This window comes from Gavia stellata, chromosome 10, assembly GCF_030936135.1.
Source record: "Gavia stellata isolate bGavSte3 chromosome 10, bGavSte3.hap2, whole genome shotgun sequence".
NCBI classification, from domain to species: Eukaryota; Metazoa; Chordata; class Aves; order Gaviiformes; family Gaviidae; genus Gavia; species Gavia stellata.
The window spans coordinates 17,251,640-17,263,922 of NC_082603.1; the positions used below are offsets into that span (position 1 = coordinate 17,251,640).

Genomic DNA, 12,283 nt, shown 5'->3' on the forward strand with positions numbered 1-12,283 from the left:
AGACCTCTAGCTCTTTTTGTTGGCTAAGGATCTAGCTCACCTAAGCAAATTCAGTTATTGCATTTGTATGCTATAGCCTTTCCATTTACAGTAGCTTTGCCTACCACTGAGATACAATGAGATGCTTTTGGAATGATGGTAACAATTTGTACAGTAGTTTTGGGTTTTTTAAGATCTCTATTCAGTCAAAAGCATCTTCCAAAAACTCAAATACAGTTCACATAAAAGTAGTAGTTTCTTTCAAAAGGTCAGCAAAATACACAGCTATGAATGTAAAAGATATGTATACCATTACAATTGAACACTGTTGCTTAGATTGGAGGGGATACTTTAAAAATTCTCCAGCCAATTCCTTGCGCAGTCAGTGGAAAAGTGCTCTTGAGAAGTTTACTTGCAATTTGTGTGCTCTTCACTCTACCTTCAGCTTATGTAAATGCTATAATACTTGCTATCATTCTGTAAGATGTGGCAGTGAAATGCTTAACTGTTAATTCTGGAATCAATGCCACTTCAGTTGGGAAATAAAGGTGGTGGGCCTGTGCAGTCTGAGAGGTCACTGCAGTTTGGATGGAGGGGGGATTTCTGGCCTTACTTGACTATGTTTTGATACTTTGATACACTTTTTGACTTGAGTCCTCACCAAGCCTCTTCTATGACTCTTTCTACACCCAGTAACTTAATCTCTTCACATTGTACATGGTTTTACAAAAGAGCCCTTGCAGTGAAGGTCTTTTTTTGTGGCATGGCTTGTTCCTGCACAGGCTTTCCTCCTTGTAAAGCTTGGGAGGAGTTGGTGAAAGACCTTGACTGTACAGAAGCACTAAAGATTTACTCCTTGTTGAAAATGATTGTCCATTTTGAACCACATTTGTATGGGTAAATACCACCCTGTTATGGTTCATGGAAGCAAAACTGAGGTGAAAAGTGAATGCCAGGTTGGTTTTATCTGTTGTCTTCCTGTGTAAGTTACTACACTCATTTGTGTTTGTCGAAGAGAAGCCTTAGTTTTCTCTGAGAAAAGCAGAGAGAAGAGGAGAATTTCTCTCAGAATTTCTCTGGGCTCCTGGCATGTTTAAATAGTCTTGGCAGCAGGATGCCTCTTCTGGCATTATTCCACCAAAAATCTGCTGTCTAGTAATCTGTTGTAATTCAGCCTGCTTGAAATCGCAGGGAGGATTGTTTGAAGGAAGTGCTAAATGTATGCCACCTGCTCCCACCGTTAGGTGCTGTAAGTATTCAATGTGAGGAACAAAATGCTATACAGAGCAGTGTTCACGGAAAGAATAGGATTGGTGGGTGAGCATTCCCAGTTCTTTTTTAAATAATGCATGTGTTGCATATTTACATCAGTGTGTCAGTGAAGGGAACCTGTGACCTTTGGTTCATATCCAGAGCTAAGAAAAAAATCCACAATGCACTGGGGAAAAAGGTTGCATTTTAGTCTGCTCTCCAGCTGGTGGCCTCCATCTCTCTCGCCCTCTCTCCCTCTCTCTTTTTTAAAATGTACTTTCTTTTGAGAGAGGGTATACTCTGATTCTTTGATCAATGTAGAACATGTTCCCTGCAATGAACCTGTTTTTCTGGGGTATCTTAGGCCTTTGAAACTCTTCAGCAACAGTAAAGATGGGCTGGAGTCCCCAGCCCTTGGAGAATGTAAGGAAGTCCAAAGAACTTCCCTCCACTGAGTGCTTATGAAAGGGTGCGTGAGAACTCTATAGAGAAGATCCTGCACCTTACTTTGTTAGCAACACTGCATCCACAAGAAAGACTAATGAGCCAGAGTGGTCCAGCATGGAAGCTATACTCCAAGAAGAGATGAAGATGGAAATTTTCCAGAAAATCTTACAGTAGTTGTGTAGTGGTGATGGAGAGATCTCCAAGCAGATCTCATGCTTTTTGTGCTAAGGGGCAACAAGAGCTTTTTTTTCCCTTAAGAAGGGAACATTGTGGACATGCAGATTTAATAACCATTAGAAGTAAGCCCTTTAAGGTTGAAAATTTCCTTTGGCACTTTTTGAGTGCAACAGAAATATTGAACAACTACGTATGTTCAGGTTAGCCTGTCTTGATGCATTTGGAATGTTCTTAATTGGATGGGTTCAAAGGGGTTGGGGGGGAAAGAATCTGAATTTAAAATCAAAGTTTAAACAGGAGAAAGGGTATTGGAGCAGGGCATTTGGGTCCAGCTCCATTTTTTTTGGGTATAGTTAGAATGCTTACTACGAAGAGGAAGTAAGAGAAGTGACTTTGTGGGTGTGTCATTGTTAGCTTGGTGTACAGACAGAACACTTTGCTCTGTTCTGTGCAAAGTATAACAATCACATGTTATCTCACTGAATGCTGGATTTTGCAAATACAATCTAGAGAGTGAAGCCAAGCCAGCCTGCTAAAAGCAGCACCTGCGTTCCAGTGGCTAGTGCAGATCATGTGATGGAAGTTATAACCCAGGTAAAATGTTAATCACTAAACTTGGCACAGTTGAAGCTTTTAATCTTTTATTGCAGTTTTCTAGGGAGAGGCAAGTTATGGACAACAGCCCGGAAAAACTGAAGAAGGAGTTAGAGGAAGAACTTCAGCTGAGTGGTGAAGACTTGCGTAGCCATGCCTGGTACCATGGACGTATTCCTCGGCAGGTACGTGGTCTGTGCATTGCCAAATGTGCTTTGAGCTTTTATAGACAAGCAGAATTGCACTAAAGTACTATACACGTCTCTGATATCCGCATTAATTTAGTAGAAACATAATGCTTATTCATGTGAAAGCTGTGGTATTTATCAGAGCTTGGCATAAAATGAGGCTGAGGAAAGATTCAGGGCAGACACTAGTGGAAAATATAGATATTTCAGGATTTGTGTGCACTGTATAAAGGCGGAAATGGAATTTAAGCATTATATGAGAATACTATCCGCACCCACTGTTCAGACACACTGACATTAATTTCGTTCAGTATCCTTAACCAAAGTTAAAATGTTCTTGTTTATTTTCTTTCTTGCACTTGGAGTTTGGGGGAGGGAAAAAAACCCCACAACAAAATCTATGCAATAACTTAATTTTGATCCTTACAATCATAGCTAAAATTACGTTCAAGCTGTCGTTGGGTGGGAGCTTAGGTTCCCAGAGCACCGGGAGCTCCCCCTGCGGGCCTCCCTCCTGGGCATCCCGGCTCTGGCCGGAGCTGCGAGCTGCCTGCTGCCCTTCACCTGAGTAAGGAGAGAGGCACAGCAGCCACATGCACTGCGCTTAAGAGTAACTGTTCGATGCGTAGTTTAACCCATGAAAGGACTAACTCAAAACAGAAAACCAGGCTTTTTCTGACTCTTCCTAGTACTATGCAGTATTCACAAAGAATAAAAAATGAAAGCTTCTGTCACTTAATAATGAAAGGGCAATCTCTGGGGTCCTGTAGTAATCTAGACTTCTGCACTTCAGTGTGAATGTCTATGCAGATACTTTGAACTCTAAAATCCTGAATCATTGCTTTCCCTTCATGCCTTATTTTCTATTAGCAAACTAGAAGAAATATATATGCAAAAGCGGGTCATGTTTCTGCCTACTGGGCATTTTCCAGGAAGCCCCTCCAGATGTCTGCTGTGGGATGAGCTCTTAATTTTAGAATTGGAGACATCATTCTTCCACCACGCTTTATGCTTTGCTTTGTATTTCTGGCTTTGTCCTCCCAGAGCAGCCAAATTAAGTCTTATGTTTAAGAATATTTTCTGTGATGTGTTGGCTACTTGTTTTCTAATTCTGAAAGTATTTTTTTGTATAATTCTTTTTCCTCAAAGGTGGCAGAAGGCCTAGTTCAGAGAGATGGAGATTTTCTGATCAGGGATTCTCTCTCCAGTCCCGGGAACTTTGTTCTTACCTGTCAGTGGAAAAATACCTCTCAGCATTTCAAAATCAACAGAACAGTTCTAAGACTCAATGAAGCCTACTGCCGTGTTCAGTATCAGTTTGAACTTGAAAGTTTCGACAGTATCCCTGGCTTAGTTAGATACTATGTTGGGAATCGCACACCGATATCAAAGCAGAGCGGAGCAATTATTTTTCAGCCTATCAACAGGACTGTGCCTCTCAGGTGTCTAGAAGAAAAGTATGGTGTAACTCCAGTCCGACAAAAAGCGCCGAGTGTCCCTGAAGGAGAAACAGAAACTGCAAAAAGGCTGAGTCTTGGTATATCCAGCATGCAATCCCCAGAGCAGAGCATACCCAGAGGAAATCTTTTGAGGTACTTTCATTTTGCTGTCCTTACAGAGGGAAATGAGGTAACTCTATCAGCTGCCACTGTAGGTGATGTGAATTTGACTCTGATTTTAGATGGAAGACTAGGCGTGAGGGTTTGCTGATTTTTAGCAAAGGATTGTTCACGGCCTGATTGTTAAGAAGATGCTAACTACTTTGTGGTTATGGGGCTTGATCTTTAGAAAATTAAGCTACGTTAAGGAGATAAAGTAAGTGGGGATGGATGAAGCCATGATGTAAGTGGCAAGGCTGCACACAGTCTTCACTCATCACGTGACCCGGAGCATGCCCCAGGTTTATGGGTAGGCTTTTACCCCTGATATTTGCATTACAAGAGTGACAAAATACTGCTTCCTGAATGCTGTTTGATTAGCCTAGCAAAAGAAAGTAATTCTAGCAGACTGGTAAATGAGTGCAGTAATCAGATTCTGAAAATATCTTTGGAAAAACAAGATGCACGTCTGCAGTTCCAGAGGGACTAGTTGCTTAACGATGGTGATGGCTTTGGCTCTGGTTCTCCATTTGCAAGTTGATGCATATTGGGGAGAGGGAAGGGATAATTCATTTGAAATCTGCAGAGCGAGAGCAAATGTATACTGTGGAAGCACAACAGCAGTGCAACTTCTTCTTCAGTGACTTGGCAAATCTTGACTAGTATCAGACAAAGGATGAAAATAAAATCTTGCTGCTGCTGCTCCAGAGAAGTCTCTTCTTTCCATATTTGACTTCTGCAATAAAAATACCAAGTGTAGGATAATGGATCTTAATGTCAGTGTCCAAATCAAATGTTCCATTAAAAAGTCTCAACATTCAAAGAAACACCCTCAAAAATGCTGCAGGGTAGGGTCACACGTATTTCACACATACTTCACACATACTTCACACATACAGCCCATTTCATTGCTACCACAACAGCATGAAGTAACTTTTATTCTTATAAGCTGCCCAAGTGGAAAGCTAATGATCCTTGCCCTGGTTATGATATATTCTGGCAAATAGGTACATATGTTAAGAGTGTTGGATATATTGATGTGTTTTTGTTTGCATTTTTGTTTACCCTAGAAACAAAGAAAAAAGTGGTAGCCAGCCAGCTAGTTTGGATCACGTTCCAGAGAAAAGATTCCCTCTGAAGGCTCACCAGTCGGAGAGCTATCTGCTAATAGGTATGTTTTGTAATTAAATGTTTCACACTTAGAATCTGTGTGTGCCCAGGTGGTCTGTTACACTTTAGACCAAAGTGAGACCAAAGCAGGACTAGGGAAGTGATCGTGCCCCTGTACTCGGCGCTGGTGAGGCCGCACCTCGAATGCTGTGTTCAGGTTTGGGCCCCTCACTACAAGAAGGACATTGAGGTGCTGGAGTGTGTCCAGAGAAGGGTGACGAAGCTGGTGAGGGGTCTGGAGCACAAGTCTTATGAGGAGCGGCTGAGGGAGCTGGGTTGTTCAGTCTGCAGAAGAGGAGGCTGAGGGGAGACCTCACCTCTCTCTACAATTACCTGAAAGGGGGTTGTAGAGAGGTGGGTGTTGGTCTCTTCTCCCAAGTGACACGTGATAGAACGAGAGGAAATGGCCTCAAGTTGCACCAGGGGAGGTTTAGACTGGATATTAGGAAAAATTTCTTTACTGAGAGAGCGGTGAAGCATTGGAACAGGCTGCCCAGGGAAGTGGTGGAGTCACCCTCACTGGAGGTGTTCAAGGAACATGTGGACGTGGCATTGCAGGACATGGTTTAATGGGCATGGTGGTGTTGGTTGATGGTTGGACTTGATCTTACAGGTCTTTTCCAACCTTAGTGATTCTGTGTGTATGTGAGACTGTTCAGTGTTCTGAATACTGAAAATACAGTTCTATTTAATGGCCAATGTAAGCTGTTCTAGCATACTGCTTGCTTTTTAAGTTATTGGAACAGGTTTTTTATTTATGATGCAACAGCTAGTTGAGTACCTTAGCACACAACTCAGCAGGCTTCCACACCAAAAAAAATGACAGCTACAGTTGGCACTAGTACCCTTTTTGAAAGTATTACCTTTCCTCACTTGAGCTTTACAAGAACTGACTTGTTTCACTTACGTCATTCTGACAGAAGTCTATTAAGTAGAAGCGGTGTTTCATGGAAATCCCGGTAACTGCTTTTTCTCAGGGTAAAGTATGCAGATGTAGTGGTGTGTTCCTCACCAGGAGAAAAGCACTACCATGGCTTTTGTACTCAGTTCTGTCCTTCTGTCTCTCTCAATCTCTCTCTGCCCTCTATCCCTTTTGCTTTTCATTCCTTTCAACACCTTTGTCACTGTCTGGTTCCACAGCCACTGTCATTGTCTTCTTCCAGTGATACAAGGTGTACCAACACTTGATCAGTTGTTGATCATGGCTTTTTCTTTCTCAGATTCTTCAGAGGTTTAAGGAATTGTTTCCAAACTAACATACTGTGTAAGGAAGCTTGCAATGATGCATCTATTCCCATGTGGATAAATTCTGATGTTTGACTTCCAGTGCTTCTAGTCATTTTGAATATGGTAGCTGTTAAAATTTATAGTGCCTATTGTGAAGAGACTTCTCGAGACAAAGATAATATTAAGTATTTTTATAGTGAGACTGTATTTTGTTAGAAAGGGTGTGCTCCTGTGTTTAACAGTGGGATGGACAGACATTCATAGAACAAGTTTCTGTCCATCTGTAATTGAATTGATTGTCTTATTCCAATCCATGGCTGCGAAAACTTTTCCTTTGGTACTATAATAGTTATCCTGAAGAGTACTGCGGTGCATTTTGTCATGGGGTCCTCTAAGCAGGTTCTGGTGTCACACTGCTTATGAGTGGTGACAGGCTGTGATTTGCAGATTTTGTTGTGTGTGTAAATTGAGAGTCAGCTGGAAACAAGCAGCAAAGCCCAACATGATGCAACTGGCCACTTTGGTGTAGATACCAGCAAATAGCCTGAGAACTGTAGATTGGGAATGTCTGATATAGGGTTCAGTCCTGTATTGGATGCCAAGGTTTGCATATGCAATTAGCACAGGATGAGGCATAAATACGCGGAAGTATACGGATGTGTTTCTCCAGCTCTTCAAATCGGCTACCGTTTAGCAAAAAGATTAGCATCCCTGAAATTCATTCCTTCCATACCTTATTGCAGGTTCAGGCTTGACTTTGGGAAGCTTTTCTTTCATCTCAAACTTGTCATTCTCAGAAGTGACTCATCTTTTATGTGGTGTGTTTGGAAGTTTCTGTTTTTATAGCCTGGATCAGGTTACAAAGAAACCTCCTATTCCAAGCCATGGAGACTATCCAGCTCTGACTGTATAGCCCATGTATGCAGCAGGGACTGGAATTATTGTCAGCAATACCACTGAATAATATTATGGTGCAGCTGTTCTGTGTATTTGGGATTTTGGGAGGATCAGCAAGTGAATGGAATTTGCCGGCTAGCTCATTCCTCAAAATATAATTTCATATACATTTTTGTCAGCAAATAACTGACATGATCTGACAATATTTTCCTCAGGGAATAGCATTAAGAGATGAACCCTGGGATATAGGCATCAGGAATTGTATATGTTTTGGCCTTCTAAATTACCGTTTTCCCCTGCAGGTTCAAGACATCCATCTCAATTACCTGAAGCAGATGCAGACTCCTGTCCCAGCTCTCCTGCATTTAGAACAGGCAGTGAACCTTCTCTAAGCCCCACAGTTGTTCAGAAAGTCACCTCTGAGTCACAAGTAGGGGAAGCTCTTAGAGGATCAGACAGTCAGCTCTGCCCGAAGCCCCCACCTAAACCCAGCAAAGCACCCCTGATGAAGCCCCCAGATTCTCCTTTGGCTTCCCACAGTTCAGAAGGACACTATTGTGAACTAAGTCCTGCCAGAGATTCTGCAGCAACAAAACAACATTTATGGCAGAAAAACAGTTATGTGGAACATCTGACACAAAAGGAGAGGGGAGCACACTCATTCAGGAACTCTGAAACAAACTATTTGATCCTGGAAGATGACCCTACAATGAACTCTGCAGATCCTTTAGAAGCTTCAACTGAGACGGCTAAAGAAGAGAGCATGTTTTCTGCACCTGTTTTTGAGACGGTGTCTAGTTTTAAACCAAATGATTTTGAATCCAAACTACTTCCTCCTGAAAACAAGCCATTGGAAAAATCAATGTTGAGAAAAGTTAAGGAGCTTTTCACCAACAGCAATCCAAAGATTATTGCACAGCATATTCTTAGAATGGACAGCAAGGTAAAAAAAACCAAAAACCACAAACCTCTTGCATTTTATTTTATATTGTGCAAGTTTAGACTTTTTAAAGAACTGATTTGAAAAGATTAATTGATAGATTTGTAACTAATGTAATGAATGTATTGACTTGCTTGCAGGAATTTTTAGGATGTGGGGTTTTTTTTCCATTTGAAGAACAAGAGTGTTAGCAAAACCTTTGGGCTAAAGGTCTCCCACCATCCTTGACTTTAGACTTAAATTCTCAGGGTTCCGTACATCTTTTTAATGTCCTGTCGGTTGCTATCTGTGATTCAGCCTTTCCTCCACACTGGAGGAAGAGCTATCTGTGCTGTAAACCATTGTGGAAAGAACTACTTGTGACAGGCAATAGCTAGTTAGCTTGCAAGGGCAAACAGTAGACAGACATTACCTGGTTGCCATACTGCTGGCCATAATATAAGACGTTCAGTGGAATTTCTAGAACCAGCTGCTCTTCTAATCTTTGTCTGAGTCTCTGTCTTACAGCTGGATGCGTGGTGTGGGAAAATAGCTGTCAGGACTTCTGCATTTCTCTCCTATGAGAGAACTGTATTGCTAGTGGAATTGTTTAGAAACATGTAAAAACACAAAGAACTATTTTTCACAATGTAGACTTTGTTCAGCTAACAGGGCTTGGAGATCAGCTATTGGATCAGAAATACGGAAAGACAGGAGAAGTCATCTCTTTATGAGATGATCACTTTGTGTAATAAAAGAAATGCAACTGCAGTTGAATCTGCACCACTTCGCTGGGACGACTGAGTGCTGTACCTGCCACAGAGCAGCTACAGGAACCAACTGTCACAGGCTTTGTAGGGTCTTGGTTCGTTGTCTTTTTAAGAGCAGCTTGAGAAGCAACACACATGGCTACTTACTGGGCAAACACCATTGCAGACAAGAAAGGAAGTGGGAATGGTGGTGCTCCAGAAGAAACTCCTAGTGCTGCTGCACTGATTCACACCATAGGTCTGGGAAGGGGGCAGTTCACTGGAGCAACAGTGGGGATGAGCATCTGTGAGTGCCTGCCAGCTGCTGGGTTCCTACCAATAGCAAACACAGCTTCTCTCCTCAGTAGCAGCATTGGCTGCTGCTGAGTGAGGCTTCAGGCAGACATGGTGACTCAGAAATTGTCTCCACAACTGCTTGGTCTTTTCCAAAGTGATAGATTGTGGCTTCTTTACTAGGGTTCTAAGAGTAGTAACAGCATTCTCTTAACATTTTAGTTCCAAAATTCACCTTTTCCTCCTTCAACCTAGTAACAATAACCAGAATGTCTTTTAATATATCGTTAAAGAGTATGTGGCTTGAAGGTGCAAGATATGCATGCCTTAGAGAAGTAGTAAGAGGGTGTTTATATATAATAGTAAATAAGCTCATTATTAGTCTCCTTATTTTAAATCCTACAAACTTTGGAATGGGGCCAAGGAAACTGGCCTGCTTGGAAGCATGGGAGCCTGTACAATTAATTGAGTCACTGGAGTGTTTTACAGGAACAGATTTTTGGATTTTGGAGCAGGAACAGTAACTAGCTGGGACACATAGAGAAGTCTATTTTATCTTCATCTTGCAGTGCTTAGAGCCAATGATTGTCATTCATTGGTAACTTGTTGCATACTACTGCACTGATAAGAACTGCATGATACAAAGAGATAGATTGACACGTGAACTGGGCCAGAATAAATGCTTTGTACCGAGATCTGTGATAAGGCTGAAGTTTGTAGGTTTTCTCGTGGCATCACTAGCTCAGTTTGCCTGTTAAATAATGACATTTCTAATAATGAAAGAAGCACCACCCACAGGGTAAGTGATGGAGTGAGTATCTGCCACTTGAGCCCCTGAGAGGGCTTTTTGTGACGAAAGAGTAGCAATCAGTGCGTCTCCATGGGCTTCGTATCACTCCTGTGTCTCTAGAAATGAAACAGGTTTCTCTAATGCTAGATTTTGTACCAGTGAGGCTTGTTGTGCGGCCCAGATTGTTTTCATCTTTTCATAACCAAGAAAGCCTGCTAATGGGTGTATCAGAAAATAGCAGGCAGATGATTGGTTTGTAAATATGTCAACATACAGGCCTTAAACCAGTAGATAATCTCACATTATCATATTAATGTGGTTTGGCTTGTAATTAGCATATGTAATTGTTATTGATATAACCAGTAGCTAATACTGTGTGTTTAAAAAGCAAAGACAAATTGGTGAGGATGTCAGCTTTCACATACAGATTTCATTAGGCACTCAACATTCAGTGTCCTCAAAGTACTTTTACCAAATAAAGTAATTCTTATGAGGACCCTATGGTGTAATCCAAAAACATTCTGAGCAATAGTCTTCTTTTAGAAATGAAGAAGGTGAAGCAAATGTGTACATCTTTAAGGCCAAAGAGCAGTGTCAGCCTGACAAGGAATCAGGCCAAGAGAGCACCGCATTTCCTGGAGCTGGCACATGAATCTCTTTCTTTCTGGAAGTGGGGGACAGGTTTGATAAAGCATTTTGGTCCAACCGTTTATGTCTTCTGATGGCTGAGTCATGCAAAAAAATATTTTATTGGTCTTTTTGTGTAAGGCACTGAATGTGCATAAATTAAGTTTTTCTTAGATGACTGTATTCTAGTATGTTGCACACTGTGCACTGCACTAACCTGGAGGACTTCCACATGGCTAGGTGGTTTTTTTTATGTAAGTTAGTTTCAAAACTCATGAACAAATTTTTGCACTTAACAGGTGGCAAGGATACTCGAAGTTTCTGAAGAGACAAGGAGGATTATGGGAGTGAACTCTGGTCTTGAACTGATTACTTTGCCTTACGGACATCAACTGCGCCTTGACCTAATTGAAAGGTAAATGTTCCTGTTACTCATTTCCAGGGCAGATGGCCAGAAGATCAGATCATTGGTACACTGTACTCTGCATTTCCTCAAAGAATGCTCTCTTGCACATTTTCTGAATTCATGTGTACAGAAGATAATTTAGTGAGATGGCATATAACTTATTTTTGCATAGGAAAAATTCTTTAAGGTCATGGGCCAACCCCATGCATGTAATACAGAGAAAGGGGAACTGTATTGAAAGCAGGGTCCTTAGAGCCGCTGAACACCCTCCGCTCTCCTTTAAGAGCTCCAGTAAACTAAAGTTCAGGGGACCTATAATGTAGCTGAACATATTTGTGGAAGAGATTGAAGGTAGTAGCCTTCTGCAACTGGGGAAGAGGGTAAAGGAGCTGGTAAAGTGAAAAAATGATCAGCAATGCTTTCTTAAAACCTCTGCACAAGTTAAGGGGGAACAATTAGGGCCTTTTATTCCTCATCTAGCTTTTCTGCTTCTCTGAGTCAGATTCAATAGTTTGGATGCTGAAATTTAGAGGGGAGGGTCCCAGGACTTGAGTGTGGAGGACAAAGGGAATTGGGGCAATTTTCCAGTAAGTGTTCATTCGTTGCTTGAGCAGAATTTTGTATAGTAGTATCATCTTAGGAAAATTTATTAAATTTATTAAAATAAAATGTTATATTTATAAAATTTATTAAAAAAATAATGTTCTCTGAACACATGTACAGCATAATGTATTATTAATTTAATAATTTGTAACCAGTAGTATAAACTGTTTCACTTACAGGCACAATACCATGGCAATAGGAATAGCTGTGGATATCTTGGGTTGCACAGGAAATCTGGATGATAGAGCAGCAACGTTAAACAAGATCATCCAAGTTGCAGTGGAGCTGAAGGACTCACTGGGTGATTTGTATGCATTTTCTGCCATTATGAAAGCACTGGAAATGCCACAGGTAAAAATCTGTTTCT

General features: G+C 41.3%; 1 protein-coding gene across 1 annotated transcript in view; it reads left to right on the forward strand.

Moving 5' to 3' along the window:
• BCAR3 (BCAR3 adaptor protein, NSP family member) overlaps positions 1-12,283 on the forward strand; it is an 81,017-nt gene that overhangs the window by 66,397 nt on the left and 2,337 nt on the right. The window contains exons 5-10 of the mRNA XM_059821820.1: positions 2,505-2,633; positions 3,786-4,228; positions 5,305-5,405; positions 7,831-8,471; positions 11,207-11,322; positions 12,096-12,267. Coding sequence (XP_059677803.1) covers positions 2,505-2,633; positions 3,786-4,228; positions 5,305-5,405; positions 7,831-8,471; positions 11,207-11,322; positions 12,096-12,267 — 1,602 coding nt within the window. The remainder of the gene's footprint in view (positions 1-2,504; positions 2,634-3,785; positions 4,229-5,304; positions 5,406-7,830; positions 8,472-11,206; positions 11,323-12,095; positions 12,268-12,283) is intronic.